Genomic DNA, 27,045 nt, shown 5'->3' on the forward strand with positions numbered 1-27,045 from the left:
ACTTTTAAATAATTCATTCCTGCCTCTCTCTTCTACTTCTTCCCCTCTCTACCTGCCCCATCTACCTCTTCATTTCTCCCCTCTCCCTCTCCAAAAGGGATAGCTAAGCCAAGGCATGCTGCTTGTGAAGAAAAACTGAAGTGTTCATAAGTGTGTGTGAAGGCTCAACCTCATAGGGACTGTTTCTGGTTGACATAATTAAACCTTTGACAGATGTTTTCCAGCTCAGCATTTGACTTCTGCATACTTTGTGGTGGTTACTGGCTGATGAGGGCCTGATGTTTTGCAGTCTGAGTTTGCACTCCCAAAGAAGAGTGGGATGGAGAGCAGCTGCAGTGTGGTCGCACTGCTGCGAGCTCCCTTCAGTACTCTGATCTGTAAACCAAGGAGTCTGAGCGAGGCTCCTGCAGTGCTGATTTTGATGTTGTTGCTGGCGGCTGGCAGCAAGAGAGCTACATACATGGTGTGGGGGTTACAGGACAGCGCAACCGTGGGCCTCATTCTCCAAAAACTGGCTGGATTTGAGGGCTAGGAACTATATACTGGTGCACACAGGTTTGTCTTCCTGCAAACATAGACTTTGCTTATTCCTGACATAATTGACATATGTGACTCAGTGGGATGTTTCTTTGCAGCAAGCTGGTGACTGCCTCACTGTTGTGCTATGTGAATGCAGCAAATGGAGATTTTATTTTACCACAGCTACAAGAGAGACTGAAGAGGGGAAAGATGAAAAACTACTGGACACTATCCAGAGGACTTGCTACTTAGAGAACTACATGGCCTTTTCCTTGCGTCCCACCCCCATCCCCTTCCACATTTTGGTCGTGAAATCTCTTTGTTCAGGTCACAGCAGGGACACAACACACTATACCTCACCTTTTCTCTACCTGTTCTAAGGCTGACCACACTTTCTCTTGCATTAGTAGATTCCCTGGGACCCACAGCATCATCACATATCTAGGACTGTTCCTGCACACTTTGGGACGCCTCAGACACGACTCCTATTTGTCCCATTTGAGGCTGCACCATGACTATTGTGTGTCTCTCACCTCTATAGTCTCTCTCACGACTGCTGCCGTATCTCATCCTCTTCACCAAATACTTCTGTTGGTGCTCATTGCAGGACTCCCCCCGTCCCTTTGGGCTGCTGCCTTTTCCCCTTCCGTTTTCCTTCCTGGTAGCTCTAGCAGTCCGTGCACACTTGGGTTTTGGTACACCCCTCACAACATCTGTTGCCTCTGAGGGAAGGATGGTGTCCAGCGACCCGGGCAGCACTCCTCCTTCCTCCCTCTTCTTGGTGATCGAGCCTGTGGGGAGGGGAGGGTCTGAGGAGATGGTTGGGGTTAAAGCAATACTGTCATTTTTTTGCTGCCTCTGCTGCCCAGCAGGGGAACTAAAACCATGTTTTTCTGTCTCAGCCACAGAGCAACAACAAAACCAGTATAGTAAGCACTGCAAAAGAAACACCCCCAGTGCAGACGTCCATGGTATCTTCCCCAACCGCTATTTTTTTCCTGTTTGGTTTAATTTTTATTCTGTCCTCTCCCCTTCTCCCCCATCCCGAGTGCTGCTTGTGCTGCTCTGTTTCAGCTTGTGTTTTGGCTTCGTTCTGTCTGTGTCCTGTGCTGCTGTGGGGCCCGATCACAGCCTCACAGGCTTTGGGGCGGGGGCGCTGAGCAGAGCGGTGGTTGGATGTGGGGATCGCAGCTTGCCTGGACTTCCCCTTGTGCCATCCCTGTATAGTTCTGTGTGTCCCCTTCAACTGCTCCTGTGACTCTGGGGAGGCTGGTTTGGAAGAACAGAGCGGCAGGCCCCATCCACTCTGCAATACCCGGGAAACGGAGGATGGACTTCAGGGCACCACAGAAGAGCGGGCAGGCGAAGGGTTTTCAGAGGAATCCTTTGACGGCCCGTTTGGCCCGCTCAGTTGTGTGGCTGATCCCCTGCAGCTCGCTGGCTTGCCGGGCCAGCGGTTCCTTTGGGCGGCGTGCCGCAGGCTCGCAGGGTGCCCTGTGCCTGGCACGTCCGAGGGCGCACCTTGGTGTCGTCTGCCCCGGTATGACTGGAAGACCCGGCAGCAGCGCTCTGGGTGGCAGAGGTGGGGGGGAGAGCGTGTATCGCTGCACCCTCCCAGGCCCTGGTGCCCTCGCCGAGCCGCCCTGCAGGAGGGACCACAGGGGGAGGTCGTGGTGCAGAGTCCTGAAGTCTTGTCCCGGTAACAAAGGGATGAGTGCAGGAGCTAGTTAGCATCCATAGGCCTGGTAGCTGCTCTTTTTGGTGTGTCTCCGGAGAGTAGGATTTGGCATTTTTTGGGGGCAGGAGGGTGGGATTTGAGGTTTTTGTTGTTTTTTGTAGGGCAAAGGGTTCTTGGGACACTTCATCATTTTCTGCTTTCCCTTCGCTGGCTTTGTTCATTACGGTTTTGATACTGAGGGACCCTTTCTAAATTATTAATTTTTGTTGTTATTGAAATTGGATCTTATTTTAGAGGCTTTTAGAAAAATGTGCCTTTTATCGCAGCCCAGCGACAGGAGTCCAGCGACTCCTCTCTGAGAGGCATTGAGGTAGTCTGGCTCATCCCCTTTTTGTCATGGAAATTATGAATGTCCCTTTTTTTAGGGTAAAATACCCCACAAACTTTCCAAAAAAGTGGGAGACAAAGCCCCCAGCCCTGTATCACCCTTTCCTCCCCTCTCCCTCTCCTGAAGCATTTTCCAGCGAGGGTGCTGCTGAGGGGTCATTACCCGGGTGCCGCCCGGTGTTTGTGCCAGCCTGGGTCACTGGAGGCAAACTGGGGATTTGGGGCAATTGCAGGGAAGCTGGGGGCTTTGTCTCCTTGCTACTGTAGCTTTTTAGTGCAGCCTCTCTCTTCAGGAAACCTTCTGTGCAGGAAGTGTGTGTGCGCACGCAAGCACACGTGTGCTGTTTGGAGTTTGTGGTTTGATTTTTTTTTTTTTATGTCAGTCACCTTTTCTCCACTTGCTGGGGAGTGAAAAGAAATGAGAGAATGCTTTGGAACTGGAGTTTAATGATTCTTCCATCCTTTCCTAGGAGCCTCAAACAACTGTTGTCCATAATGCTACAGATGGCATAAAGGTAAGGGATGGGAGTGTTGCCAGAGAAACCTCTGCTTCTCACTTGTCGTTCTCGTCTTAGCGTGTCTTACTTCTGTTTCTACCTTTTCAACGTCTGGTTTGTAGCATGCCTCCTGAGTACTGCTGGCAGTAGACTGGGAGGGTTGTTGTATGGCTGTGGATCCCTGGAAGAGGCTGAGTAGGGACAACTGTTCAAATATTATCATCTCTTTCCTTCTGCGCTGTGTAATCTCCACTCTTTCGTATGTGGGGTGGTAGAGAAGATACAGGCACTTAGGCACCTCGGTTTTTATCCTTCTGGACGTGGAGACCTGTTCCTCTGAGAAAGCCTAGGAGCCCTCCTTTAGCTTCTTATGGCTATTCTTCTTCCAAACAGAACCAACTCCCATTTGATCTCTTTTGACAGAGTTTTGTAACTTCTGTCCTTGTAAAAGTTCTGGGTGGACGGCTTGAATGGCTTAAACACGCAAAAGCTGAGCAGAGGCATTGTTAGGTTTTGCGTACTGTTTGGCCTGCTTCCATCCAAATCTTACTTGTATCATCCTCTCCCTGCCTCCACCAACGTTTTTGCGATTTTCCCTGTCTTCCTTCACGAACAAATCAAACTATTTGCTTATGCTCCTGACTGCTGATGTCTGGTAATGCTCTGTTCTGCCGTGCAGGGTTCCACAGAGAGCTGTAACACCACGACCGAAGATGAGGATCTGAAAGGTAGGTGTTTTGCCTGTAATTTCTAATACAGTTACGTGCAGGCAGGGGATCCTGCAGATTCGATCATTGCCTTGAACTAGCTTCCCAGATTTCTGCGCCTGACTTAGTTCATAAATTCTCCATGACGCTGTCATCCCTGTCACAGTGGGACCATGCGCTGGGGAACCAGCTGACTTGGCCTTTGTGGTATATAAGTATATTTACCTCAGCTGATCTGTTTTTGTCTCAGAATTGGAGTTTTTTTCTTGTAAATATCATAATCTGTTCATGTCCAGTCCATTTCTAGGCTTGGAAAATCCCTACCAGTCCCTTGAGGTTTGGAGTCAGGTTGTGTTTTTGTGCTTCCTTGTATCTTACAGGGAGTTGAAACTTCTCTGTTACTGCTCAGTGTCCATTCTCACCCCTTTCTGGGAATCTCTTTAGTGAAATGCACACACTTCCCTGTCTATTTTTTTTTTCTCTTTGGGTCTATTTTTTTTTTTCTAAGATGAAGATTGTTCTCAGCCTGCTGTCTGAATGGAAGTGATTTTTCCTGTCCTTGACTTGAGGTATCAGTAGAGGGAGAGGCTGAGAAGAGATTTCACACCTTTCAGTGACCATATCATAAATATTCTGTGCTTGTAAAACTGCTTAGATGAAGAAGCTCAGAGTCCCACATCTGCTTGTGTCATTTGAGCAGCTGTCCTTTTCCTGACCTCCCTAAAGAAGGACGAGCAGACATGTTCCCGAATGAGCAGGTTCGGGATGGGTGAATACATTTTGCATTCTGAGGCAAATGTGTTGATAGTTTGCATTTTGAGGCAGAGGGATTCTTGTCAATCTGAGTTACGTATCCAGGGAGAAGTCAGTGCTGACCCTGTGGTGTAGCAGCAGTGTCACCTCTGTCAGCTGGGCTAGTTCCTGATGCTTTTCCTGTGGCTTATTACAAGCTGCTGGCTCCTTTTCTGAGGAGTCACAGGGAGCAGAAACACGTGCCAGTCGGTGAATGAGCTTTGTGATACAGATTGTTTCAGATAAGATCCGACCTCATTACAGGACAGTATTCTAGCTCTCACCCTTTTGCCATAGAGTAATCCATGGTTTAAGAACCTAGCTTTGAGGGAAGGGAACTGGATGGTTTTGGTAGTGTGGCAATGAAATTGATTTATCTAATCTCAGCTGGTTGTCTGTCCAGAACAGATTATTTGTCCAGAACCTTGTCTCCTTTGGCAGCTTTTGTTCAGGAGAGGTCTCAGACTTGAGCCAGATGAGCCAATGGGTCCTGCAAGACAGGAATACGAATGCGGTGAGCAGAGGAAGGCTAGAACTAGAACAGGAGGTGGAGGGGAAGGAGGGCAGCTGGTCAGGGCTAAATCTGTGAAGACTTGTATAGGGTGACATTGCTGCAGATGAAAATTGAGCGGGGTTTTGTGTTTGTTTTTTGGCAGAGGTTAGAAAATTTTGTTATGATTTTAGTTGAAGGGAGCATTTGAATGGTGGTTGGGAGGGAAGGAGCTTGCACAGTAACAGTTTGTGCTATGGCCAGCTCTGGTAATTTTAGTGCTTCAGTTTCAAGTGTAGCAGTGTTCCTTTTCAACTCCTGCTCCTCCATGTTTTAAGCTAGGCAAGCAGTCAAGCAAAACTAAATAGACCAAAAGGTTTGTGGGTGTTGGAGTTCTTGGCGTTCTGCATAGCCATGACTCTGGGAAAAGGGAAGCGCTTGTGCAATTCCTCTGCCAACTTCTTATTTTCAGTAGACAACAGGTTACGCAGATCTGTTCTGCTGTGGTGTAGGAGACATCGTCTTGATCCATCAGTGACAGTTGCCTCAGGGATATGTTGTTTCCACTGTGGTGGGGCTAAAGGCAGCGCCCCCCCGCCCCATGCCATTCTAAACTGCACAGCAGGTCCATGTTGTAGAGCTGTCTACTTGGCTTTGCCCTGGAGGATACTCCTGCATGTTTTGTGCCCAGCATTGTGGTTTCTTTAATGTTCTCCTATTTCCTTTCTCTTTTTTTATTTACTGAACTTGCGTGTTTTGTTGTGTTTGTGTTTTAATTCCCTGCCATGCTAGCTCCCCCTCTCTCCACCGGGGACGGCAGCTCAGTGCTTGAAGGACGGAGGCACAGTGAGAGCAAAACACAGACTGAGTCCATGCAGTCCCAGCTTTCTCTCTGTTTCTCAGCCAGTAAGTCCAGGGGTGCAGTGCTTCACGGCATCTTTTTCCCACCCCTCCCTCCACCTTTCCCATTTCTCCTTCCCCAAGATTTTTTCCTTTCCTCAGCTTCCTTCCAGAACGTTATCTTTTTCATTTCCAGTACTCCAGAATAAAAAGAAATCATCTCCCTTCCTGCAAAATACCCTCCTTTGCACACTGAAATTTTCTAAACCTTTCCTTCCCTTTTCGGAAAACAAAACAAACAAACAAAAAAACAACCCAGAACCTCATCCTAGCTAATTTCATTCCCTTGCTTTCATCTGAGTGAGGTGTGGCGTTCTCTGCGGAGACTCTGCCTTTTAGGGTTTCCTTGGGCAAGTCACTGCATCTCTTGGTTTTCCTTGTGGTAAATGGGGTCAGTGGTGCAGGTCTGCTTATGGAGGGGATGCGCGAGGCTGAATTCAGTCTCACTTGTGAAGAACCCCTGAGCACCCCAGACATGGATGATGCTCGGGAAGTACAAAAGGATCGAAACCAGTTTTTACAGACTGCTTCAAGGGTGCTTTGGAAGGGAGGCTGTGGCTGCTGGAAGACCCCTCAGCATTTGTGAATCCATGGTCAGGTGCTCTGAGTGAAAATCCTTGGGCAATGTTGGCTCTGAGGGGCATTTCTCTGTTGTGAGCTTTGCCTTGTGTGTCTGTCTTGCTCAGTTAGCTGGTACTGTGGTTAGCCTGCCAGTTATGGTACTGCCTGCCTGGTCTCTCCTGAATTGTCTGCCTCCGTAGAGGAGCCTGTGGCTGAAAACCTCTGAAAATGGATATGAAAAAAGCTAGTAGGCTGGAGAAGATCTAGGTGGGATTCCCAGCCTTTCCCCTACACAGACATACTGTACTAGCTGCCTGACTACTTAAAGCTATAATGGAAGGCTCCTTAATGTCAGTTAGGAACATCTGGAGTATTTGATTCTGTTCAGGTCAGTCTGGGAAGAAAGGAACAGGCATGCCCTCTCTGTCTCCTCCCGACTTCCTTCCCTGGTTTCCTGCACACTACCAGTATCTCATATGACGCAGCAGTCAGAGCCTCTCTTACTTATTTTTGAAGTAGCTTTAAGCATGTCAGGCTGCTGGTTCGTGAGGTGCAGTGGGAAAGGTGCTTTGCCCAGCCAGAATGGAAGGGAAGTGATCTCTTCTGAAGTCATTTTTGCTGTGAACTGTCCATCACTGCTTTCTTATTAACTCCTTTGTCTTGATGATAGCAAGGCCATGCTTGGTACGCTGAGGAGTGCCAAATCACTTCTCTGCCAAGTGGGGCAGCATTCTCCCACCCCACTCCCCTCTGAGTTGAGCTTTGCAGTGATTTGGATGCCCTGCTTTCTTTCCCTTTCACTCACATCTTGTACTTGCCCTCGTGCTGCTCTGTCACTACTCTGACCAGTGTTTTAGGTCACCCTCAAACTACCTCCAGCAGCATTAGTGCAATTCCTACTGTGCTCTGAGGGGTCTTCTGGACAGGTGCCAGGGTGGTCCCCTCTGAGCAGTGTCCAGCCCAGCTGATGTGTGACAGAGGCAGGAGAGCAGGTAGAGGTTGCTGGGATGTGGATGTCTCTGTGTGCTGACCGGGCTTGGGGCTGCGTGTGTGTGTACTTCTTCGTCGGTTTTTATTTTGCTTTCTGTTTTTTGTTTGTTTATTATTTTAATGCTTACATTTGTTTTGCAGCTACACAGTCTTGTGAAGAGAAGCTTCTTGCCTGGGACAGCCCAGGGCAGACATTGGAGTTAGAGCGTGCTCGGTCGGAGCCTTTGCTAACTCCAGTAGTTCCCTTTGTACTTAACCGTACACTGTGTAAGTTAGCAGCTGGGTAGCAGCAGTAGAGTAGTGCCGCTAACACTAGTTACCATAGAAGTAAAGCCCCCCACCAGCTCCCCGCTCCACACCTCTGGCTGCAGGGGGTGGGTACCATGGGGGGGAGCTGGGGGCACCCCAGAGTCCCGCTGCCAGGGAAGGGACCTGCCTTGTAAGCTCTGCCCCGCTCCCCGTCTGATCTCCGCTGAGCATGCCGCCACAGCCCCTGCCACGTGCCCACCGCGGTGCTGCTGCCGCAGCGCTGGCAGGCCGCTGTGGTGGGGCTGCCGCGGCTCGCTCACAGAAGACAGATAGCCGTGAGTCACTCTCTCGTACCTCTGCTGGTGCATGCTTGCCTCCCTTTTGCGCCCCTCTGCAGTGCAAGTTAGGAGGCCCTGTGGATTCATCAGCAGTGGCAGGCGCGAATGCCTTCCCCCGTGACATCCCGAGGCTCGCTGTCCTTCGGGAAAAACGGATCCCCTCCTGTGTGCTGGTTGTAGCTCGGGACATGTAGCAAAAGCAAGAAGATGAGCACAGTCTGATGGAATGGACTTGTGTTGAAGGATAGTGTTGATGCTGCTGCATAGTGACACTTAGGAAGGGGGTGCAGATCTCCTTGGGATGAGCGAAATGGTGGCTGTGGTCTGCAGATTTCCTCACTTATCCCAAATAGAGCCTTTCCCATGGACTCTGTCTTCTGGGCATTGCAAACATTTGTCTGTGCTCGGCATGGGAGGGAGGTCCAACAAGTAGCTCTGCTTCATGCAGAAGCAATTCTAGACGACTTACTTGTAAAGGCATTTTTCACAATAGATGTAGCCCACTGTGTTGTTTTGATCCATTCCCTGTATACATCTTTTGACATGTGGAAATGTATACAGCCGGAGTAGCAAAACCAGCTCTCTTACTATTATGAGCCAGTTATCCCATATCTGAGGCATTTTTGTGGCTGGCTGGGTAGTACAATTCTCTTAAATGATTTCCAGAGTGGGTGCAGACCTCTTGCATAGCCAGTGAGATTATCATCTGGTTGCTCTTCAGCTGCACTTATCAATGGTGGGATGAGATGCACACGGGGATGCAAGTTTACAGGGGAGGGCGGGCAGTTCAGACTAGCATCTTCTGGCATTTAAAGTGGAATTCAGCTTCCCTGACTTGGACACCTAAAGATGGTAGGTTGGATTTAAACACCATCCCCCTAATGGTAGGCATCCGAGATGCCTCAGGCGAGACTTCCAGAAGTGCCTAGTTCCTTCAGGGCCTAAAGGAGGAACAGTCAGGTGCCTGGTTCCATTTCAGACACCTACATTTTAGATGCCTAAGGGCAGATAAATCCCACTTCTGGTGGTAGGAATTGTAAATTATATGGTAATATTGAAGGTAATGCTGGAGCACCTCCAAAATGCTTGTATAATGTGCAGGATATTCTGCCTACAGGGAAAGTGTGGGGAAGGCTGAAGAGATGTGAGGGTGTGCAAACCGGCTCAGGCATATATACAGTGCACAAATAGTTGTAGACCTAGAATTGGGTTATTTAACAGAGCCAGCCCAAACTTTACAAGTGTTGAGGACTCCTGAGATCAGCATGGGTGATGGAACACCTCAGAGGGGATGGGACCTGGGCAGTCAGCTGGGGGAAGCCAAGACAGGAGAGGGCAGAGGTGCTGGCCAAATAACAGTACGCAGCTAGCCCCCGTCTTCATTCATCCTGAAGTCCAGTGCGCTGGGCTGGTTAATGGCAATGCCGTCAGAGCGCTGAAGAGTTGTGCCACAGGGATTGGCAGAAGCTAACCGCCTGAGGAGCGGAGTGCGCACTAGTATGTAGCTAGGACCTGTTCATCCAACCCATCCATCCTGCTGTGGTTGTCTTTCTAGCTTGCGGAAGTCACCCCTACATGTCCCCGTTGCTTGTTTGCAGCATTCATAATAGCTGAGGTATTGGTGATGGTGATAGGCAAGTTGCTGGGAGGCTTCTTCCAATTGGCTTGATCTGTGTGGTGACCATTTGTGTATGACTACTGTGGTGAAGGGTTTCCACATCTTAAGCTGCCAGACAAGTGCTTCACATTGGCAGGTTCATTGGTCAGACTCCCCAGAAGCACCTCAGGCTGTCATTCAGGAGACAACACCTTTGGTGCCTTAGACCTTTCTAGAAGAAAAAAAATTGAATATGACATTTTTATTTCCTTTCTCCCTGCATTATGGGATCACCATTCCCCTTTCATACCACTGCCCCCTACTCTCATGTGGATGGCTGTCATTACTGCATATCTCCAGAATGCAGGGAGCAGCATCCTATGAGATCTAGACTAACAGTGCTCCACAAATTTTTTGTAGGAAGCACTCACTAGCCCTGTGTTCCTATTGAAGACTTATGCGCAGTTAAAGTGCTCTTTCTTCTTGTTTGCAGTGCGTAAGCAAGAGATTATTAAGATAACAGAGCAGCTGATAGAAGCCATCAACAATGGAGACTTTGAGGCTTATACGTAAGTACTGATGTCTTCTGACAGGTTGTTTACCAGTTTGTGTGCAAGTGATGTTCTGGCTCCTGGGTATGAGGAGTTGCCATGCAGTCAGGGGTGGTAAACAGTTTTATGCTTTTTAGCCTCCATCAGTTAGGAGTAGGGATACAGTAGAGCTCTCTAAATGAACATCAGGTAGAAGTCACGTATCAAACAGCAACAGGAACGACAAAAGGAAAATGTCCTGGCTTTGTAAGAAAAGTAGGGGGAAGGGCAGTGAGATGGGCAGAGAGAGAATAAAAGAAAAGCCAGAAACCTACAGGCTTGTTTTATGTGAAATGCCAACTAGCACCAACTCATGTTGTTGCAGTAGGACTGAGCCCTCCCAGGAACTTACTCCTTGGAGTAGGGAAATAGGTGGACACGGGGTGCGTCAAATGCCATACCAGCGCTTCATTGTGTAAGCAGCCCTTGGGCTCAAATGCAGACTGTAAGCCTGCGGTGCTTTTCTTTGCAGAAAAATCTGTGATCCTGGCTTGACCTCATTTGAACCTGAAGCACTGGGGAACCTGGTTGAAGGAATGGATTTCCATAAGTTTTACTTTGAGAACTGTGAGTGGGTAGATATGGTAACACCAACAGCTTTCTCGCTAATCTTCCTTTATGCCACATTTTGGGGGGAAAATTGCCCTTGCTTTTACTGGCTGTCAGAACCAGCAAGACCTTGATTGTGCATGGGTTATGATGCATTCACAAGAGCCAGCATGCTTTCTCTCAAAAGCCTTTCAGCAACAGTTTCAATTCTAACCCCCAGATCCTTTCACTGCAGGCATACAATTTGCCTGGTGCAAATATGTTGTAAGCATGGACTGCAGAAGCTTTAGAAGTTTGAGGTACCAGATTTCCTGCTGATATGGAAATGGAAAAAATGAGCATATTGTGATGGAAACAACATGTATGTTTGGGTAGACATACTGATTGGTCAGGCATAAAGATAGTCATGTACAAATCAGTCATGCCTTTGCTTGAGTTTTCCCTGGCCTGTTTCAGCTCTCTAACACCTAATGAACCTGTTATGTGGATACAAGGGTCACCTTGTCAGCCTGGGGCAGGAAAAAGAGTCGGGAGAAATACTATCATTTATACTAGTAGACTTGCCTCCCTTCCTGCATGTCTCCACAGGATGAGATAAATTGAAATTTAAATCCTGAGCTGTTCCATTTGTTTTATTTTGGGGTTAGGTCAAGGTCCTTAGTATAGGCAATTCCTAGTGCTCTAAGTATGCAGAGACTTGGTCTCTCTCAAAAGCCTGTTCTGATTTTCACACTTCTCTGAGGCTTGTTTGTATTTAATGCAGGCCTAGTTTATTCACTCCTTTGCAACAATATTCTGTAATTAAAAGATCTTTCTCTATAACTGAAGAAACAGCAGCACTGATGTTGAAAAAGTGGCAAGTATGCTTTGCAGAAGAAGCGGGAGCAAAGGGGCCAGGGGATTCTAGGCAATAAGTGTGCAGTTCCTGAGAAGAGCAGGTGATAGGGGAAGGAATTGCTTGGATTTTGCCTGGAAAATTGCAGGAGCAGTGTTTATTGTGTCCCAGAATCCAGTGGAAGGTGAGTAGAATGCAAAAGAGGTCAGAGGATGGTAGGGGCTGTTCCTTCTTACTAGTAAAATGAAGCTGATGGTTTTGCGTGTTCTGCCAGTACTGTCGAAGAACAGCAAACCAATACACACCACCATCCTGAACCCCCACGTCCATGTCATTGGTGAAGATGCTGCCTGCATCGCGTACATCCGCCTGACACAGTACATCGACGGCCAAGGCCGGCCCCGCACCACGCAGTCCGAAGAGACCCGCGTCTGGCACCGCCGAGATGGCAAGTGGCTGAACGTCCACTACCACTGCTCTGGAGCTCCTGCAGCACCTCTTCAGTGAAGATCACATACGGGTATGGACTGTCAGGAAAAGAGTATATCATACACACAGCGTAGGCAGCTGATTGTGGGAATTCAGCATTCAAGGCTGTTTAGCTGGCTGTGAGAGAACCATTTTTAGTTGTCTGTAGGTTTAAAAACTTCTGCTGATCAGCTGGCGTTCCTTTCTTTAAGCCCTGTGCTCTGGACTCAGTAGGATTACTTGCCACTCCTGCCAAACTGCAGACCTGTGCCAGACAGCTCTCCCTGAGCATAGCTACCCTTGTAGCAGCAGTGCTTCCTCCCAGGTACTCGGCTCCGTGCTCGGACATAGTGCCAATCCAGATCAGAGAGGAAGAGTATCTCATGCTGTGCACAGGTTTGCTCTTTCCCAGCTGTCGGGGATCTACCTTTACGTGCTGGTGATTTCAGAGAACGGTTCTGATGAGAACGTCACATTCTAGAGAGGATATTGTAAAATCTACACAGGACAATTTCTATGCCATAAGGGTAAAGATTTATTAATATAAATTTTATTACTGATTCTGTAATTAGCAGAAGGTATTTAGTGTACAATGTTGAGAAAACACAGAGGAAGAAAAAAATCTAAACAAATAATAATATCAGAGGATTTAAAATATCCCCCAATTAACTTGCCACAATTCAACATTTGAGTAAACTTTGATTATAAAATTTGACATGCAGAAATGACTGTTGCTTGCCCCTGAAGGACAGCAGATCTGTTTACTTCTGTAGCATTCAGGCATCTTTGTTGCCTTACTGGGTTCTTCTAGTTAGATGTACAAAGTTTTTCTGTCTCCTTTCATTTTATACTGTAGTATGTCACATTCATTTTAAAGATATGTTTCCTAATCTTAGGACCTTTTAACTAAAGATTTTCTATTTAAGAGCAAAGACAAAAAACATCTACACCTGGGAGACAAGTTTTTTTTAATGTAGTCTTTTGGGGATGAACAACTCAAGTGTAGTTCCCACTTGAGTAAAAACTAGGGCTCTTAGGTGTTGTGACGGATTGAACCCTACTGAAGGCAATGGAAAGGAATGTGAACTATCACAACCAAACTGCAGAGGTCACAGATGGAATTCGAAAAGCAAAAGCCAGCGGGGGGCACTAGAAGCAGGGAAGCTTTCAAGGGAGCTGGACAATCAGCTGAATATCCCGGGAGTAAAGCAGTGAGAAGGATAAAGCCTTTGTAGGGAAATAAAAAATAACTGACTTGCATCTGCCTTCATCGCAGAGATGTTGAGGCAGACTTCTGTCCCAGATTTAGCCAAAAAAAGATGGAGAAGAAATTATTAAATTAAAGATCTGCTCAGTGGCTATTCCTAGGAGTTCTGAGGAAGCTTAGGAACAGAGAGTCTTATCTGCCACAGAAGAGGTATGTTTCCTTGACTTGGCTGCTGAAATGTTGCACCTCCTCCACAAGTTATGTGCCGGAGGGTTTCTGAAAACTGCAGAGCAGAAGCCATTTCCAAACCACAAAATGTTGGTTAAAATAATACTGTAAAAAAACCCTTATAAACTAAATTGAAGTTGAAATATTTGCATGCATTTCTGGGTTCTGAGGGAGGTATAATCATGTGCAATTATGAGAGGGGTCAGGGTGGGCAGCCGCCATCTGAACACGTTGAATGATTTTGGAGCAGTGTTGGCCCATGTGGAGCAAAGGGTAAGGATGAAGGTGAAATGAGGTGAACAAGAAGAATGCTTAAATAGAAATCAGTGGTTTGCTCTCACCTGGAGGGCAGAGTTCTGTTTTGGGTAAGTCATCTTAAAAGGAAACTGCAGCTGTAAAAGAAGTTTGAAGTTAATCAGAGGATTTCCACGTAAGGAGGGAGTAGTAACCATGAAGGGACAAAACTAATATGAGAGTTTGTGACAAAGATTTGCAGACTAAGAAATTACAGAAAGATTATTTTGGCTTCATTTCTGTGGCAGGACAACGCTAAACAAACATGAAAAAAACCCAAACTTGAAACCGCTGAAAATAAATCCAGTGATTTGACACAAGATGATTAGCCAAGAGGAGCCTTTGCGAACAGCAGTCACTAGGGCTACGACTTTGCAGAACTGCAGAAAAGCTCGTACATTTGTTTAAATATTAAGAACATTCAGGGACAAAATCACTGAAGACTTGGGGGGGGCGGGGGGGGAAATCTTCCGTTCAAGCCAATGGGAAGTGAGGCAGGAACTGTTCCTTAGGTCCAGAGCTTTTGATCACCCCTTTGGAAACTCCCTCAGTTTCTGGGACGCGTCACTATTAGATAGTGGGCCCAGGCCTGCTCCAATGAAGCAAGTAATTCATTTTAGCAAGTAGTTCATTTTCATTGGCACACTCAGCACCTGGAAGGGAAAGTGTGTGCCTCTTGTCTTCGGGGCTCCCCTCGTGAGCCCCAGGGCATTAGGAGGGGTTTCTGCCTGTACCAAATAATTAGCCTGTAGAAAATGTGTTTTATTAATTGTGCACAGCTAATGTTTGGCTTTATTTCCTTCCATCTTCCATCCTGTTCTCCCCTCTCCTTTCTGGGTGGACACTACCTCTTCCTGACTGCAGCAACTTGTGGCGATACTCAGCTGGAGGGCAATATCTTCTTAGCAAGCAGCTCTGGAGTGCCTGAGTGACAGCAACGGTCAAGTCTGTTTTGACATTAAAAAAAAAATACAAATTACAAACAGGCAGCAGCCAAATGCACGAAACCCTGCATGCACATGATGCTCCGGGCGCTGCCTCTCTGTTGTTTTCCATGGATCCATCGTGTCTGTTTCTGCTGTACGAAGGTGTTTTTAAATCTAAAAAAAAAAAAAAAAAAAAGACACGTTGTTTGTATAAAATAATAAAAAACAGGAGTCATGCTAAATAAATGACAGATTATCCAACACGCCCCCTCCCCCAGGGCTAAGAAAATGGCAGCAGCTGGAACATCTTTCAGAAATGAAGTGAGGGGGGAAGCAAAAGTGAAGGAGAAAGGAAGAGAGAGGGAGAGCAAAAAGCAGGCGGCTTGAGCAGCGGATGGCTGAACTGTGCTCCGCAAAGCCACGGTGGAAGCTAACATCGCATTGAGGTTGTGCTGCGGCGTCAGTCGGTGAGAGGTGGCGAGGAGGCCCCAGAAGAGCCAGTGTCAAGGCTGGGGTTCGAGAGAGAGGAGGTGCTTCTCTTCCTGTTGCCTGGCAGACTGACTTAAGCCTGAGTTTCTTCTTCGATTTCTGCACAGCAAGAACGCTATGGAAAGCTGCTTGCTCAGCTGCTGGATCCCAAAACAGACTTTTTTTTCTTTCTTTTTTTTTTTTTTAAGAAAAAAAACAAAATGGGATGTTGATTTAAAACTAAAGGTGGAAGTAGGGATTAAAAAAAAAAGATTTTAAGTGAATATAACTTAAATAGAAGCTTGTTCTTCAGAGATACTGTTTTTAGAAACAGCCACTACCTGGCCAAATATGGAGGTGTGAAGCCAGATTATTTAATTTAACAAAACAAAAAAAGCATTGCATTAAGAGCAGAGATTTTAGAGGAAGAGGGTACATGTATGGGATTTTCTTTCTTTTTTTTTTTTTTTTTTTTTTGTTTCCAGTAGCATAGTTGGGATCCACAGTGCTGCAGAACACGTGTTCCTTAGGAAGCAGACAAAAAACTTAGCATTATGTTCTTCATGAAGACTTGCACATACACTCCTATATGAGGCATAAATAGCGTGTGTTTTTTATACTGAAATATATGCACCCATAGAATTAAAGGGGTTACCTGGCCTCCTGTTTGATTTGTTTGGTCTCCGAGTACAATAGCCGTGGGAGCCAGCAGCCCCAGCTAGGTGCTTCTCCCCACCACTGACCCATCTGATGTTTGTAAGTGTCATGTTTCCTAGTGTTTATTTGGGTAATTTTTCTATTTTTTACAGTGATGTTTTAACAGAGAAAACTATCAGATCAGAACCTCAAAAACCGTAGCTGAAGGACTCCAGGCCACCTCCCTGTGTTGCCTCTGGGTGTTAGAGGATACCTCATGAAGCAGAGGGGAAAGGGAATTAGCACATGTGATCTGATGTTTGTCCTTTGGGCCAATTCATCTTCCTTTCTTTTCTTTGCTGCAAAAGGAGTCCATTTCCTTTATTCATTGGGTGGGGAATGTGGAAGCATTTTGTGGACCTTGCCAAGGAGGGAGCCAAGCCCCCAGAAGAAAATGGCCTTTCTGGCAGACGCGATAGGATTTGTCTCGACCAGGGGGAGGCACCACTTGCAGGAGCTGGGATGGGCTTTTACGCGCGTTTCTGTCTATCCCTAATCGTTTTTCAGATCCTTGAGGGAGTTAAAGTGATTGCACTGACAGCATACTAAGTGTGAGGCAACCTTTTTACAGGCTGTGGAAAAGAAAGCCAATTTGGAATTTTAATCCTTATTTAAGAGAATGCAGAAAATAAAAGCTGTCACACAAAGTGGAGCTGTCGCTTCGCAACAGAAAGCGCTCTGCTCCCTTTGTCAGAGAGGTGCTATCCCACACCAGGATTAGATCGGCTAACCCCTGATGAAGGAAAAGACCATCCACACTTCCCAGGTTTGTTGAGCAAATACCCCCTTCTTCCTCCCTCCACCACCCCAGGGAGGAGTGTGGGGATCGAACCCATGGGCGGCAAACACTAGATTTTATTATTTTGAAACATTTTTAAGACAGCACTAAGCCAGTGAGTGAAGCGGAAATGTGAAAAGCCTTGATATTTTATTCAGATATTTTTAAAGCCACCAAGAGAGAGCAAACAGGAGATTACAATTATGCCATTTAAAAAAGATAAATACAAAACATTATGCATGCCTTCTTCAGGTCTGATCTTCCTTGTTTCTCTACCTGATGATTATTAATAATTAAAAAGAAAACCCTCTGTATTAAGTATCTGCATCTTTCAGAGAAAATTTAAAAAGAACTGTTGGGGTTTTTTGGTTTTGCACAGTCTTGGAGATAAACTCTCTTTTGGTTTTTTTTTTTTTTGTTTGTATTGTTTCCTTTTAAGTTAATGAGAACCTTAGCTTGGTATGGCCATTATCAAACACAGCTGTACACCTTTAGCATTCTTAATGTTCTCTTATGGGGCTAATATAAGCATCTATATAATATATATTATAAATATCACATTTTAAACAGGAAATGGAAGGCATTTGATGCAGAATTTTTGCATGATATAGAAATAATTAAAGTTAGCTAGTGTTTGTTTGTTTGGTCTGAATGTTGGTAGAACCTTCATAGCTTTGTTACAATGAAACCTTGAACTGAAAATATTTAATAAAATAACATTTAAACAGGGCAAAGTTTTGAGTGTCACGTTTTTCTCTTAAACGATGCGACAATGTGGAATTGGCACTTCCGGTATAAGAATCAACCCGCAAAGCTTTTTCTGTCAGTAAATCATGATTTTAAAAATGTCACGTTTAAAAAGGAAAAAAGGTAAGTGGCACGTTACCTAAAGTGAAAAATACTAGTGTTAATAAAAACAAAGGGACAAAAGAACCTGTTAAAATTAACTTTACGGCATTTCCCTGACAGACCATGGGATAACAGGGAAATGTTGCTTCTGTTCCTGGTAGCGTAGCCCTGGCAAGCCTGTGCTGTTGCTTCCTTTCCTGGTCTTTGTTTTCCTCACCCATATTTCGGACTGCGGGAGAAGCTGTCTGGCCATTAGCTTTGCCTGATGTAAACACGCTGAATTCAAGCTGGGTGGCAGCTCTCGGTGAGCTGGCGTATTTTGTGTCCGAGATGGGATGCTCCTGGGGGGCACGGAGCAACCACTCCCCTATACAGATTTGCCCGATCCAGCAGCGTGAGCAGGATTTCCTAACAGAAGTTACAAGCTGGTCGGATTTAGCCTGTTTTGTTTCTGTGCCGCCTCTTGTTATTAGCATTTCATGGGTGCTCCCTTGGGCAGGCTTTGTTCCACTAAGGCCTTCGCTGCTTTGGCATTTTTATTTCCCACCTTGTACTGTTGAGGCTGCTCTCTTAAGGGCCCGTGTGCTCAGCGGTGAGCTTGTGGCGTGCTGCGCCTGCCGTCTGCTGCGCCCCCTCCCCAGCTGGGCCAGGGAGCGCGGCTGCCGGTGGGTGGCACAGAGGTGCCGCGTGCTTTTCCCGCCTCGTGCTCGCGGTGCGTCGGGTCGCAGGGATTGCACTGGGGATGCGCCTCTCGCCTTGCTGCTGGCCGCAGCGAAGCCCCTGCGGCTGGCCAGCATCTGCGCCCCCAGCTTGGCTGGGTCCCCTCCCCTGAGCTCCCCTCGGGTGCCTCTGGGAAGTCCTGCTGATGGGGGGGCTTGGCCTTGTCCCCGAAAGAGGGAGTTCAGTGTGCTTTATGCCCATTCAGTGCAGCAGTTACGAAGTACGTGGGTGTCATTTGCTGCCGCTTAAGGAGGTTATTGCTTTTGCTGCCTGAGGAAAGAGGAGGAAAATTGTCCTTAGTGGTTAAAGAGAGAAGGTAAAGAGTTTTACAGCCCGCTTTACTGGGACTGCGGACAACCTGTTCGTGGCCAGGAGGGAGAGCTCCTGCTTTACCAGGAGCAAAGAGAGGTTCTGCTCTCATTTCTGACACCCAAAGCAGCGTCGTTCATCAGGTAAGGCCTCTCTTGAAGCAGTTAATTGGATCTTAATGATCTTTGAAGAAATGTTGCAGTATGATCCAATATGTACTAGGAAGATACCCATAAAATTAGTCGTGATTTCCCATGTTCTTAGTAGCTCTTTTAACCGGGACAAGAGTCGTTTAAACACTTACTGAAAGCACAATAGTCAGACTAATGCTAGCGGCACAAAGTCCGGCAGGATGCTTGTATGCTGTGGTATGTATGAGAGATGGGGAGAAGCACGAGCGGAGTTAGACCTCAGGTGTCGATATCCTTTCCGTCTTATTACAAAAACTGTTACCATTTACTTAGTGTAACCGATAACGTAGACAAACGGACAGAGTGTTTGACTAGCAAGCAGATTTGCGATCTGTTTCTGGTCTCGCTGTGGCTCTGCGGGGTGACTGCAGACAAGGCACTTGTGTGCTCAGGATGCTTTAGCATCCTCATTGTCCCTGCAGATAATGAGACTGACCTCTGTAGAAACCGCTGGAAGAGACTGATGAGCAGTGATGCAGAGCAGCTGGGTGGTATTGCTGCTACACATCACAGATGGCTTTTTTTTTTTTTCCCAGAGAATTCGAATGGTTTGGGACTGCAGACTAATGCATCTGGAATGCTTGTTTATTTGGGTTTGGTATAAATTTATTTTAGAGTTGGGAAAGGTGGTCCCTGGGGGCACGTAAAGTGGCTTGAGTGCAGGGTTATGAATTGTTCCCTTGGGATCCTGAGAACTCCTCACCTGCAGGAATGCCCTGCCTGCCTGCCAGTGAGGAACAGGAATTTACTGGTCAGTGTGTAGTGCTGTGAAGAATTTTAAGCAAACAATTTCTTCTATACTTAAGTATTAGAAAATAAAAAAGCATATGCTTGTGCCTTTTAAGACAACCTGGCCACATTGAAAGGATACAAATAATTAAGTCAATAAAATCTGCCTGAAAATTCCTTATGCCGCAGTGGGGTCCTCTAAATCCCAGGGTGGATGGGGGGAGAGGGAAAGGTGGTTGTCCCTGATTTGAGACAACGTACGTAGTTTTACCATAATTATCCATGAGTGGATGGGCAGGGTGGCATTTATTCACCGAAAACCTTTTCGATAAGCATTCTAGGGCTGTGTATTGGCCGAGTTCGGATTTGGCCAGTTCTTGTTGGGATGAAATCCTGTTTTGTCATGATTTATTTCTCCTTCATGTCTCTGTGGAACAGCGTAGTGTTCACACCGACAGAGGACAGCCTGCAAAAAGGGCATCAGGGCTGCGCTTCAGAGGCCTTGTTTACACCGGAACATCCTATAGGTTATATCAGTAGGTAGAGCAATGCGACTCCTGTTCCAGAAAGCAGCTATTTATTTGTTTGTTACTCCATGTTTAGAAGTTCAAAATAAACTGAAAAAGTACTTGCACAAGAAGGACATGTTCTGCTCTTGCGTCGTTTGAAATTCATTGCTTTGGATTTATCGTATTTTTCTTGTATAAAAAAGGGCCAAACTTTGAGATAGATTGTCCTAACTATTTTCAGGAATTGTGAACAGATGTCAGCCTTGTTCATTCCAAAATAGTATTAATGCTGAAATTACTTTAAATATCGTAAGTCAGCAGGTTTGAACACCACCTAATCTGTTACAATATCAGTAAAAATCTTCCATACCTACCAGAAATACTTCACTGAGCTTCCACATAGACAGTAACACCTTTAATCTTTTATACAGCATTATACTTTGACCCTTCCTTTTGCAAGAAACAGGCTTCCTGACCTTTTAGAACTTCAACAGAAGTGGGCAAATCGCAATATTCACTCTCATCTTTTTCACTGACTCTCCAGGGAAGTGTGTGTGTGCGCTCGTGTAACCTTTGGTAGGAGGAGCTGCTTGAGAGACGTGCAGCATTAGCAGGGACAGCAAGTGCTAAGTGCGGTGGGCACAGAGCGGTGCGGTAGCCTGGAAGACGGGAAGGGAGCAATAAAGCCAAGTACTCCGAGCGGTCTGGAGTGTGAGGAGGCTGGTGGGGGGAAGAGAGCGGAGGTGTGAGATGGATTTAAAGGTGTTCTGCAAGTGAGTAGAGGAAGCTGCGTACAGGGTAGCTAGAAAGGCAAAGATGACAGAGGGACTGGGAGTTGTGATGTGGTGAAACGAGAGGGGAGGCAAGTGAATTCTGCTCTGGTGGTCTGAGGAGGAGTGTGGAGAGACAGGGCATATTTTGGAGTGGTTTCTTCCACTGCAGATTTGAATGGAATTTTAAGCCAACGTTGTTGCACTTGTATAGTATACTATAGCGTGCAACGTACACTGCTGTCAATGACTCCCCTCCCTCAGTGCAACCGAGGTTGGTTGGACGGGGGGGGGAGAGAGGGGAACTACCAAAAAACTATTTTTATACCAGAATACCAAACTGTGGTTTGAAACGGTAAATCCAGTTTCACAGAATGCAGTACTGGGTCATGAATGCTACGAGCACGTGACGCAGTGCCGAACGGCCACGGATTCCCTCTGTTGGCTCAGATTTGCTCAGCTGTTGGGAGAGTGCAAGGTCTGTGGTAGGTCGGGTGTCGCCTGCTGCTGCCACACCAGCTCCGGGCGGCTGCACGCAGGGGGAGGGTATTCACTCTGATGTGAGCACCGCGGTCCTCGTTCGGGTTAATCGAACAGAAGTGCTATCGCGTGTTCAGATTCGCGCGGCTGGGTATTTCGGCAGCGCGTGGTCGCGGCGTGACGGGGCCGCAGCCTCGGTGTGCGGGGGGGAGCAGCGGCCTTGTCAGCCTCTGCTGAGGCCGGGTGCTGTCGGCCACGAGCAGAATGGGCTTTTGAACTGTGCGGAGGTGATTGCTCACAGGTGTCTGCTTCTCTTCGGTTATTTGATTCACCTGCTAACTCAGGCTTAATAGGCTTGCAGAAGCGCAGTCATTGCTTCAGGTGCAAACTGATGAGCTGAAGATGAAAAGCCCTGTATAAATGTGTTGGAAAGCAGTGACTTTCAAGCTTTTTCAACTTTTCAATAGAGGAACAAGTCCCTGTACAGCAAACTTACACCTCGTGTTGCTTTTTTTTCTGAGGGTTTCCTGGGAGCGAGCAGCGGGGTGCTGCGAGGGGAAGCAGTGCTTTGCCAGGACGAGGCCTCATTCCCTGAGCACCTGCTTTCCCTGTGCTTGCTCCTCTTCTGCCACCAGCCAGTTCTGCTGCTGTTGGCTGCTCCGGCTCCTACTCGTGCTAATGTTCACTCCTCCGCAGCACGGTGGGAGCTTTCTGCACAGCAGGGCTGTGGTAACACCGCTTCTAACCGCTGTCCGCTTCTCCATCCTCTGCTGAGAGTAAATGTTCTTGTGATGTGGCTCCACATCCCATGCCGGCTTCCTGCTACGGTTTTCTCTTGTCCTCCTAAGTAGGAAATTGCACGGTGCGTGTTTGTTTTTCCTGGGTGGCTGCTGTCACAGGGGCTGTCACAGCCCCCTCGCTCCCTCCCTGCTGCTTCTCTGGCCGCCCCGCGCCTTCCGCGCTGTCGGGAGCGCCCCTACCCTGTGATCCCGGGCGGCGGTGCCGCCGCGGCCCCCCGGCCCCGCGCCGGGCCCCGCAGCTGCACAACCGCAGCGGCGGCCGCGCTTTCGGGCGGGGGCGGGCGCGAAACGCGCCGCGACGTGGAGCGGGCCCGGCCCCTCCCGCCGCCTGCTCCCCCCGAGGGGTCCCGCACCGGGGGTCCCGCCCCCCCCCGCCCCGGCGCGAGCGGCCCGGGGGCGGGGCCTCGCGCCCCTCCCTCCGTCCCTCCCGCGGAAGATGGCGGCCGGGCGGCGCGGCGGCGGCGGCGGCTCCCCCAGCGGCCGGAGGGACGCCCAGCGGCCGGGAGCCGGCGGGCCGCGGCCGGCCTGAGCGCTCCCGCCGCGCCGGGGGACGCCCGCCCGCCCGCCCTCCGGGAGCCGTGCCCTGCCCGCGCCAGCGCGCCCGGCGGGGCCGCCCTGCGGCAGGTGAGGCGGAGGGCGGAGGGCGGAGGGCGGGGGGGGGGGGGGGGCGGCGGCGCGGCGCGGCTCGGGGGCGGCGGGGGAGGGTGGGGGGGGGCCGGGCGAAGTTGTGTGCCGGCCGGGGAGCGGCGGCGCCGGCCGGGGGGCGCTGTGACGGGCCGGACCGCGGGGGGCGAGCGGCGGGGGGCCGAGCCGGGGCGGGCGCTGCCCCCCGCCCCCACCCCCACCCCCCCCACCACCTGCGCGGCCGGGGGGGCCCCGCGCCCCGCGCGGAGCCCCGCCGGGAGCCCCGCCACGGCGGCCCTATCTGCCCCGCGGGCGCCCAGCCGCCGACGCGCGGGCCGGAGCGGCGGCGGCCCCTCCTGCGGCGCGGCCGCCCCCAGCCCCTCTTCCCTGGTCGCCGCCCGGGCTCTCGGTCCGCCCCGGCTTTGTGTGCCGCATGGCGCCGCGTCGCCAAGGGCCGGGCGCCTGGGACGCGCCGCTGCCGTGGGACGAGGCTCCGGGCGGAGGGTGCTCCGTCCCCGTGGCGGGGCCGGGCTGCCCGCGCCTCGGCTCGGGCCCGTCGGTGGAGGCCGGCGCCGGGCACGGGCACGGTCGCGGTAGCGCGGGGGCACGGCGAAAATCCTGTTTTGCGGCAAAAGCCGATGGAACGTGAGGATTCGTGCCTGTAGCATTTCCCATCCTTTAGTTAAAACGTATTTGCAGTGGTAAAGCGGTAAATAAAGCACGAGGCGCCCCTGTTTGCTTATGCAAGACTGAATAAACTCTTGTGTTGCCCGAATTAGAAGTGGGCAAATGTCATATACCTGAATTACACCACAAGTTACGCTCGTCCACACTGGGATTCTTTGTGACCAATCTTGCCAAAGAAATACTCAGATTTGTTAATTGTGCGTGTGTTTCACCTTGCCCTTTGTGGCAAAGAGGTGAACTTCTGATGAAGTTTTCAGGTTACGTGCGGCCGGCTCAGTTGTCTACGGTAACTGGGCTGGGAAATTCTGGGTGATGGAAGAATCTGGGTAGTGCTGGTATGGTGGGACACCTGTACAGAAACACCCCGAGAGCCAGAAGCGATGCCAAGCACAGATCAGCCCCAGGAGTTTATTGGGCTGGGTGCCCACAGGTGCTCGTGTTGCCCGCATGTTTGGGCTCTGCATCCGCACCAGTAAGTGGCCCCCGAGCTGAGCCCTGCTGCGCAGAGACACCGGAGGTACTCCGTCTGTGATGGGTTTGGGTGGTGTTTCTGCACGGGGCTTCTAAGAGCAGCTCTCTTCATGGCACTGAGGTTACTGCTCCAGCTCCTGGCAGATTGGACCTAGAAAGGCTTTTTGGTTTGTACTTCACGTTGCACAGAAGTGATTGGGCCATGTTAAGAGCTGGGCCAGTTGCAGAAGTAGCCTGACTCCGCTAGACCAGATCTGAGCCAGTGGAAAAACTCCATGCTCAAATCTGGCAACCAGCGTAAAATGTTCTAAAACTTTTCCACTGTCGGCAGCTGTGAACAAGTACACATCTCTTCGGGTTATTATCTTGTACGCTTGCTGCTTTGTTTTTAGAATTTTCTTCCTCATTGCAAATTCCTCTTTTCATTGATTCCTCCCTTTTAGTTTTTGCTCTTCTCTAAGTTCGTCATACTGTTTTCCTCGCTGCTGCTTCTCAAACGTGGTTTCATAATGTGTCTTTTTTCCCTCTGTTTCAATGTTTTTTCAGCCCTTGTAGAACTGCTTTTTTTGTATGTATGTATATGATTTTGAACTAGGAAGTACTGGCAATTCCAAAAAGCAGTAAAAACGAGCTGCAGAGCAAGGACACAGAGCAGAAGTAGTGGTACATCTGCCCATGTTGAATTTTTCGCTCCCGTTGCAGAAATGACTTTTGCTCTTGTGCGTGGGTTCTCAAACCCGGTGTCAGGCTGGGGAAGCGGGTGCCAGTCCTGCCCTCCAGTATTGCTGGCCGTGAGGAGCAAGGACTTCTGGGGCATCTGGCAGCAAAATGGGATTGCGATGCAGAAAAATTGAGAATCGCTGGTTTAAGGTATGGAATAGTACCTGTGAGCGTTAATGAGGACCTGAGTGCGCGCACTGGCAAGCTGCGTGATTTTTGGCAGTATCTAGTAGTGCAGTGATGGTGCTATCTGCTGCGTGGTTTTTCTGTAAGGTATGTTTTACTGTTGTGGTGCCTAATCTTCAGTCTGATCTGCATCAGAATTCACACAGGTTACTTGGAAGAAAAGCCTGAGACTAATTTTATATTAGCATTTATAATTTCATGATTTCTTTTTAAAAAAAAAAAGGGGGGGGGTGCCCAAATGGAGATCACGCCTTGATGTGTCCAGAACCACAGCACATCTCCACATCGCTGAGCCTTGTTTCCGAGGTTTGAATGCCTATCTCAGATCTCTCTGTGGTGTATCTGGAATATGCGGTGAGTCTTTGAGCAGAGCTGCATAGATAAGATAATCCGTTTCATTTTAATTGGCAGAGTTGTTTACACATGATCTCTTGCTCATTTTCCTCTTTTAAAGGAATCGGTATCCATCCCTGATTACAGCTCAGGTCAAAATCCCTCAGCACTTGTAGCAAATCTCTCTTAATTGGTCTCATTTAGCTCTCATAAGGTTGCGTTTTAATTCTCTCTCTTCCGAATCCTTTTCCCTAGTCTGTAATGTAATTTATTACAGGGTATTTTACAGACAAGGGAACGGCCTCTGGCTGTCAGCAGCCTTTGCAGTGTATCAAATTTCTAGCTCAACAGGCAGCTGCAGTGGAGTTTGTGGGTGTAAGGCAGTGATGCTGCGGCAGCAGCGGCACACGAGCAGTCTGCGGTGGCCGCACCGGGCACGAGTGCTGGGTCTGTTCCGGATTCTGGAAGTAATTGGGGTGAACGCTCCTGTTTGCTGCCTCTGCTTCCCGAGCCTTTCTGTGGCCGTTGCTGATGCAAGGGTCTCTGAGTTCCATTTTTCCCCTCTCTGTCTTTTCACTCTCTGCGATTGAAGGCAAATACGTGTAAGTTGCTGTTGTTGTCTGACGACAGGCTTTGAGCAGCGCAGAATGGGTAGAAGGCTAATGCTGGGAGCATATTTTTAGAAGGCCCAGAGCTGAGCTGTCTTTGTAAAATTCGCTGTGACTTTCCTGAGCGCGGTTGCTTTGGTTAATTGAACGTAACGCAAAGAGGTGAAGCTCTGCGTTTCATTATGCCTGCGCCAAGGCACTTCACCTCTGGCCTGTAACAGCACGGTCTGCAGGCACGGTGCGCTGGTGCAGCTTATGCCTGATCTCCGGGTGCTCTGACACCACCTCTGGAAGTCTCAAAGGCTGGGGTTGGGTTGGTTTTGTTTTTTCTGAGCTGTGCCCCCTGCCCTTACACTGGCAGTTTTCCCACTATCGCAGAATCGGAAGGGAATACGTGCCTCTGCCTCAGCTGCTGGAGTTGCGATCCCAGGCTGCGTGGTGCAGGCAGGGAAGGTACAGGCAGACTTTCTGCTTTCCTGATCCTGTTCTGGAGGCAGGAATCTCCAGCAGAGCTGTGGAGCACGGTTGTGTCTTAAATTGCCACTGAAAGATTTACTGGAGTACGTAACATCAGAGCCCTAACTGTTCTTTCCGCATAGCGATATTTGAAGGTTTCAGGCCTCTGGCAATTGCTGTTTGGGGACTGTTTTTCAATATAGACCCATATCCAGAGAGGAAATTATATAGATTACTAGACTCAATCCATATGTGCCCTATAAAAATGTAGTAGAAATCTCTGGACATGAATGATGTATTAATCTTCTACACCAGGAGAATATCCTCCATCATGTTCTTGCTTGCTTAATATTTTTAGTAGGCTAACTGATCTAGCAGTGGATGCGATGGGGATGATAAGATTGTAAAATGCAGTTTGGACCTTCTGAAAATGTTTGTGGTTTGCGCTGGGCAGCGTCACAAGATCTGTTTTCACAGAAGTGGGAATTGGTGTTTGCTTGTTTTTTAAAGCTGCCCAAACTCTCCAAACCAGGAGAGGGATGGGCACGGTCTATCTCTATATATAGACTCAGCCTGCATTTGAATTTGTTGAGTAAAATGAATAGTGCAGAATAAGTAAGGATAGCTTCACACAGCACTTGCTTATGTACTAACACCACCAAGATGATGTTCAGAAACGCCTGCCTCTTCCAAGTGTGTTTGTAGCTGTATGTAACTGAAGCTGTTCTTTCTGCTGGGGTTGCGGACATTGAATATCAACAGTGTTTGCAGCTGCTCTCTGGCTGAAATGGTAACATTTCAACTTAGCCTAAAATACTGCACATTTTCTTTTCATGAAATGAATTTAATATTTGTCATT

General features: G+C 48.5%; 1 protein-coding gene and 1 long non-coding RNA gene across 15 annotated transcripts in view; both read left to right on the top strand.

Moving 5' to 3' along the window:
• The window catches only part of CAMK2G (calcium/calmodulin dependent protein kinase II gamma), a 120,189-nt gene extending 104,714 nt beyond the window's left edge, over positions 1-15,475 (top strand). For 3 of the 13 annotated variants that reach the window (XM_075109441.1, XM_075109446.1, XM_075109445.1), the window contains 8 exons: positions 1,422-1,490; positions 3,055-3,099; positions 3,761-3,809; positions 5,863-5,976; positions 10,199-10,274; positions 10,768-10,862; positions 11,954-12,199; positions 14,741-15,475. In XM_075109441.1, the coding sequence (XP_074965542.1) occupies positions 1,422-1,490; positions 3,055-3,099; positions 3,761-3,809; positions 5,863-5,976; positions 10,199-10,274; positions 10,768-10,862; positions 11,954-12,186 (681 nt within the window). In that variant the 3' untranslated portion in view covers positions 12,187-12,199; positions 14,741-15,475. Of the gene's footprint in view, positions 1-1,421; positions 1,491-3,054; positions 3,100-3,760; positions 3,810-5,862; positions 5,977-7,662; positions 7,789-10,198; positions 10,275-10,767; positions 11,864-11,953; positions 12,200-14,740 lie in introns of all 13 variants that reach the window. The other 10 variants (XM_075109447.1, XM_075109439.1, XR_012663101.1 and 7 more) reach the window with 9 other exon arrangements.
• A 5,805-nt stretch (positions 15,476-21,280) lies between these two features.
• LOC142064450 (uncharacterized) overlaps positions 21,281-27,045 on the top strand; it is a 112,732-nt gene continuing 106,967 nt past the window's right edge. The window contains exon 1 of one of the 2 annotated variants that reach the window (XR_012663108.1): positions 21,281-21,299. This is a non-coding gene — a long non-coding RNA (uncharacterized LOC142064450). Of the gene's footprint in view, positions 21,300-22,656; positions 22,726-27,045 lie in introns of those variants that run through there. The other variant, XR_012663107.1, reaches the window with a different exon arrangement.

This window comes from Phalacrocorax aristotelis, chromosome 14 (assembly GCF_949628215.1).
Source record: "Phalacrocorax aristotelis chromosome 14, bGulAri2.1, whole genome shotgun sequence".
Lineage (NCBI taxonomy): Eukaryota > Metazoa > Chordata > Aves > Suliformes > Phalacrocoracidae > Phalacrocorax > Phalacrocorax aristotelis.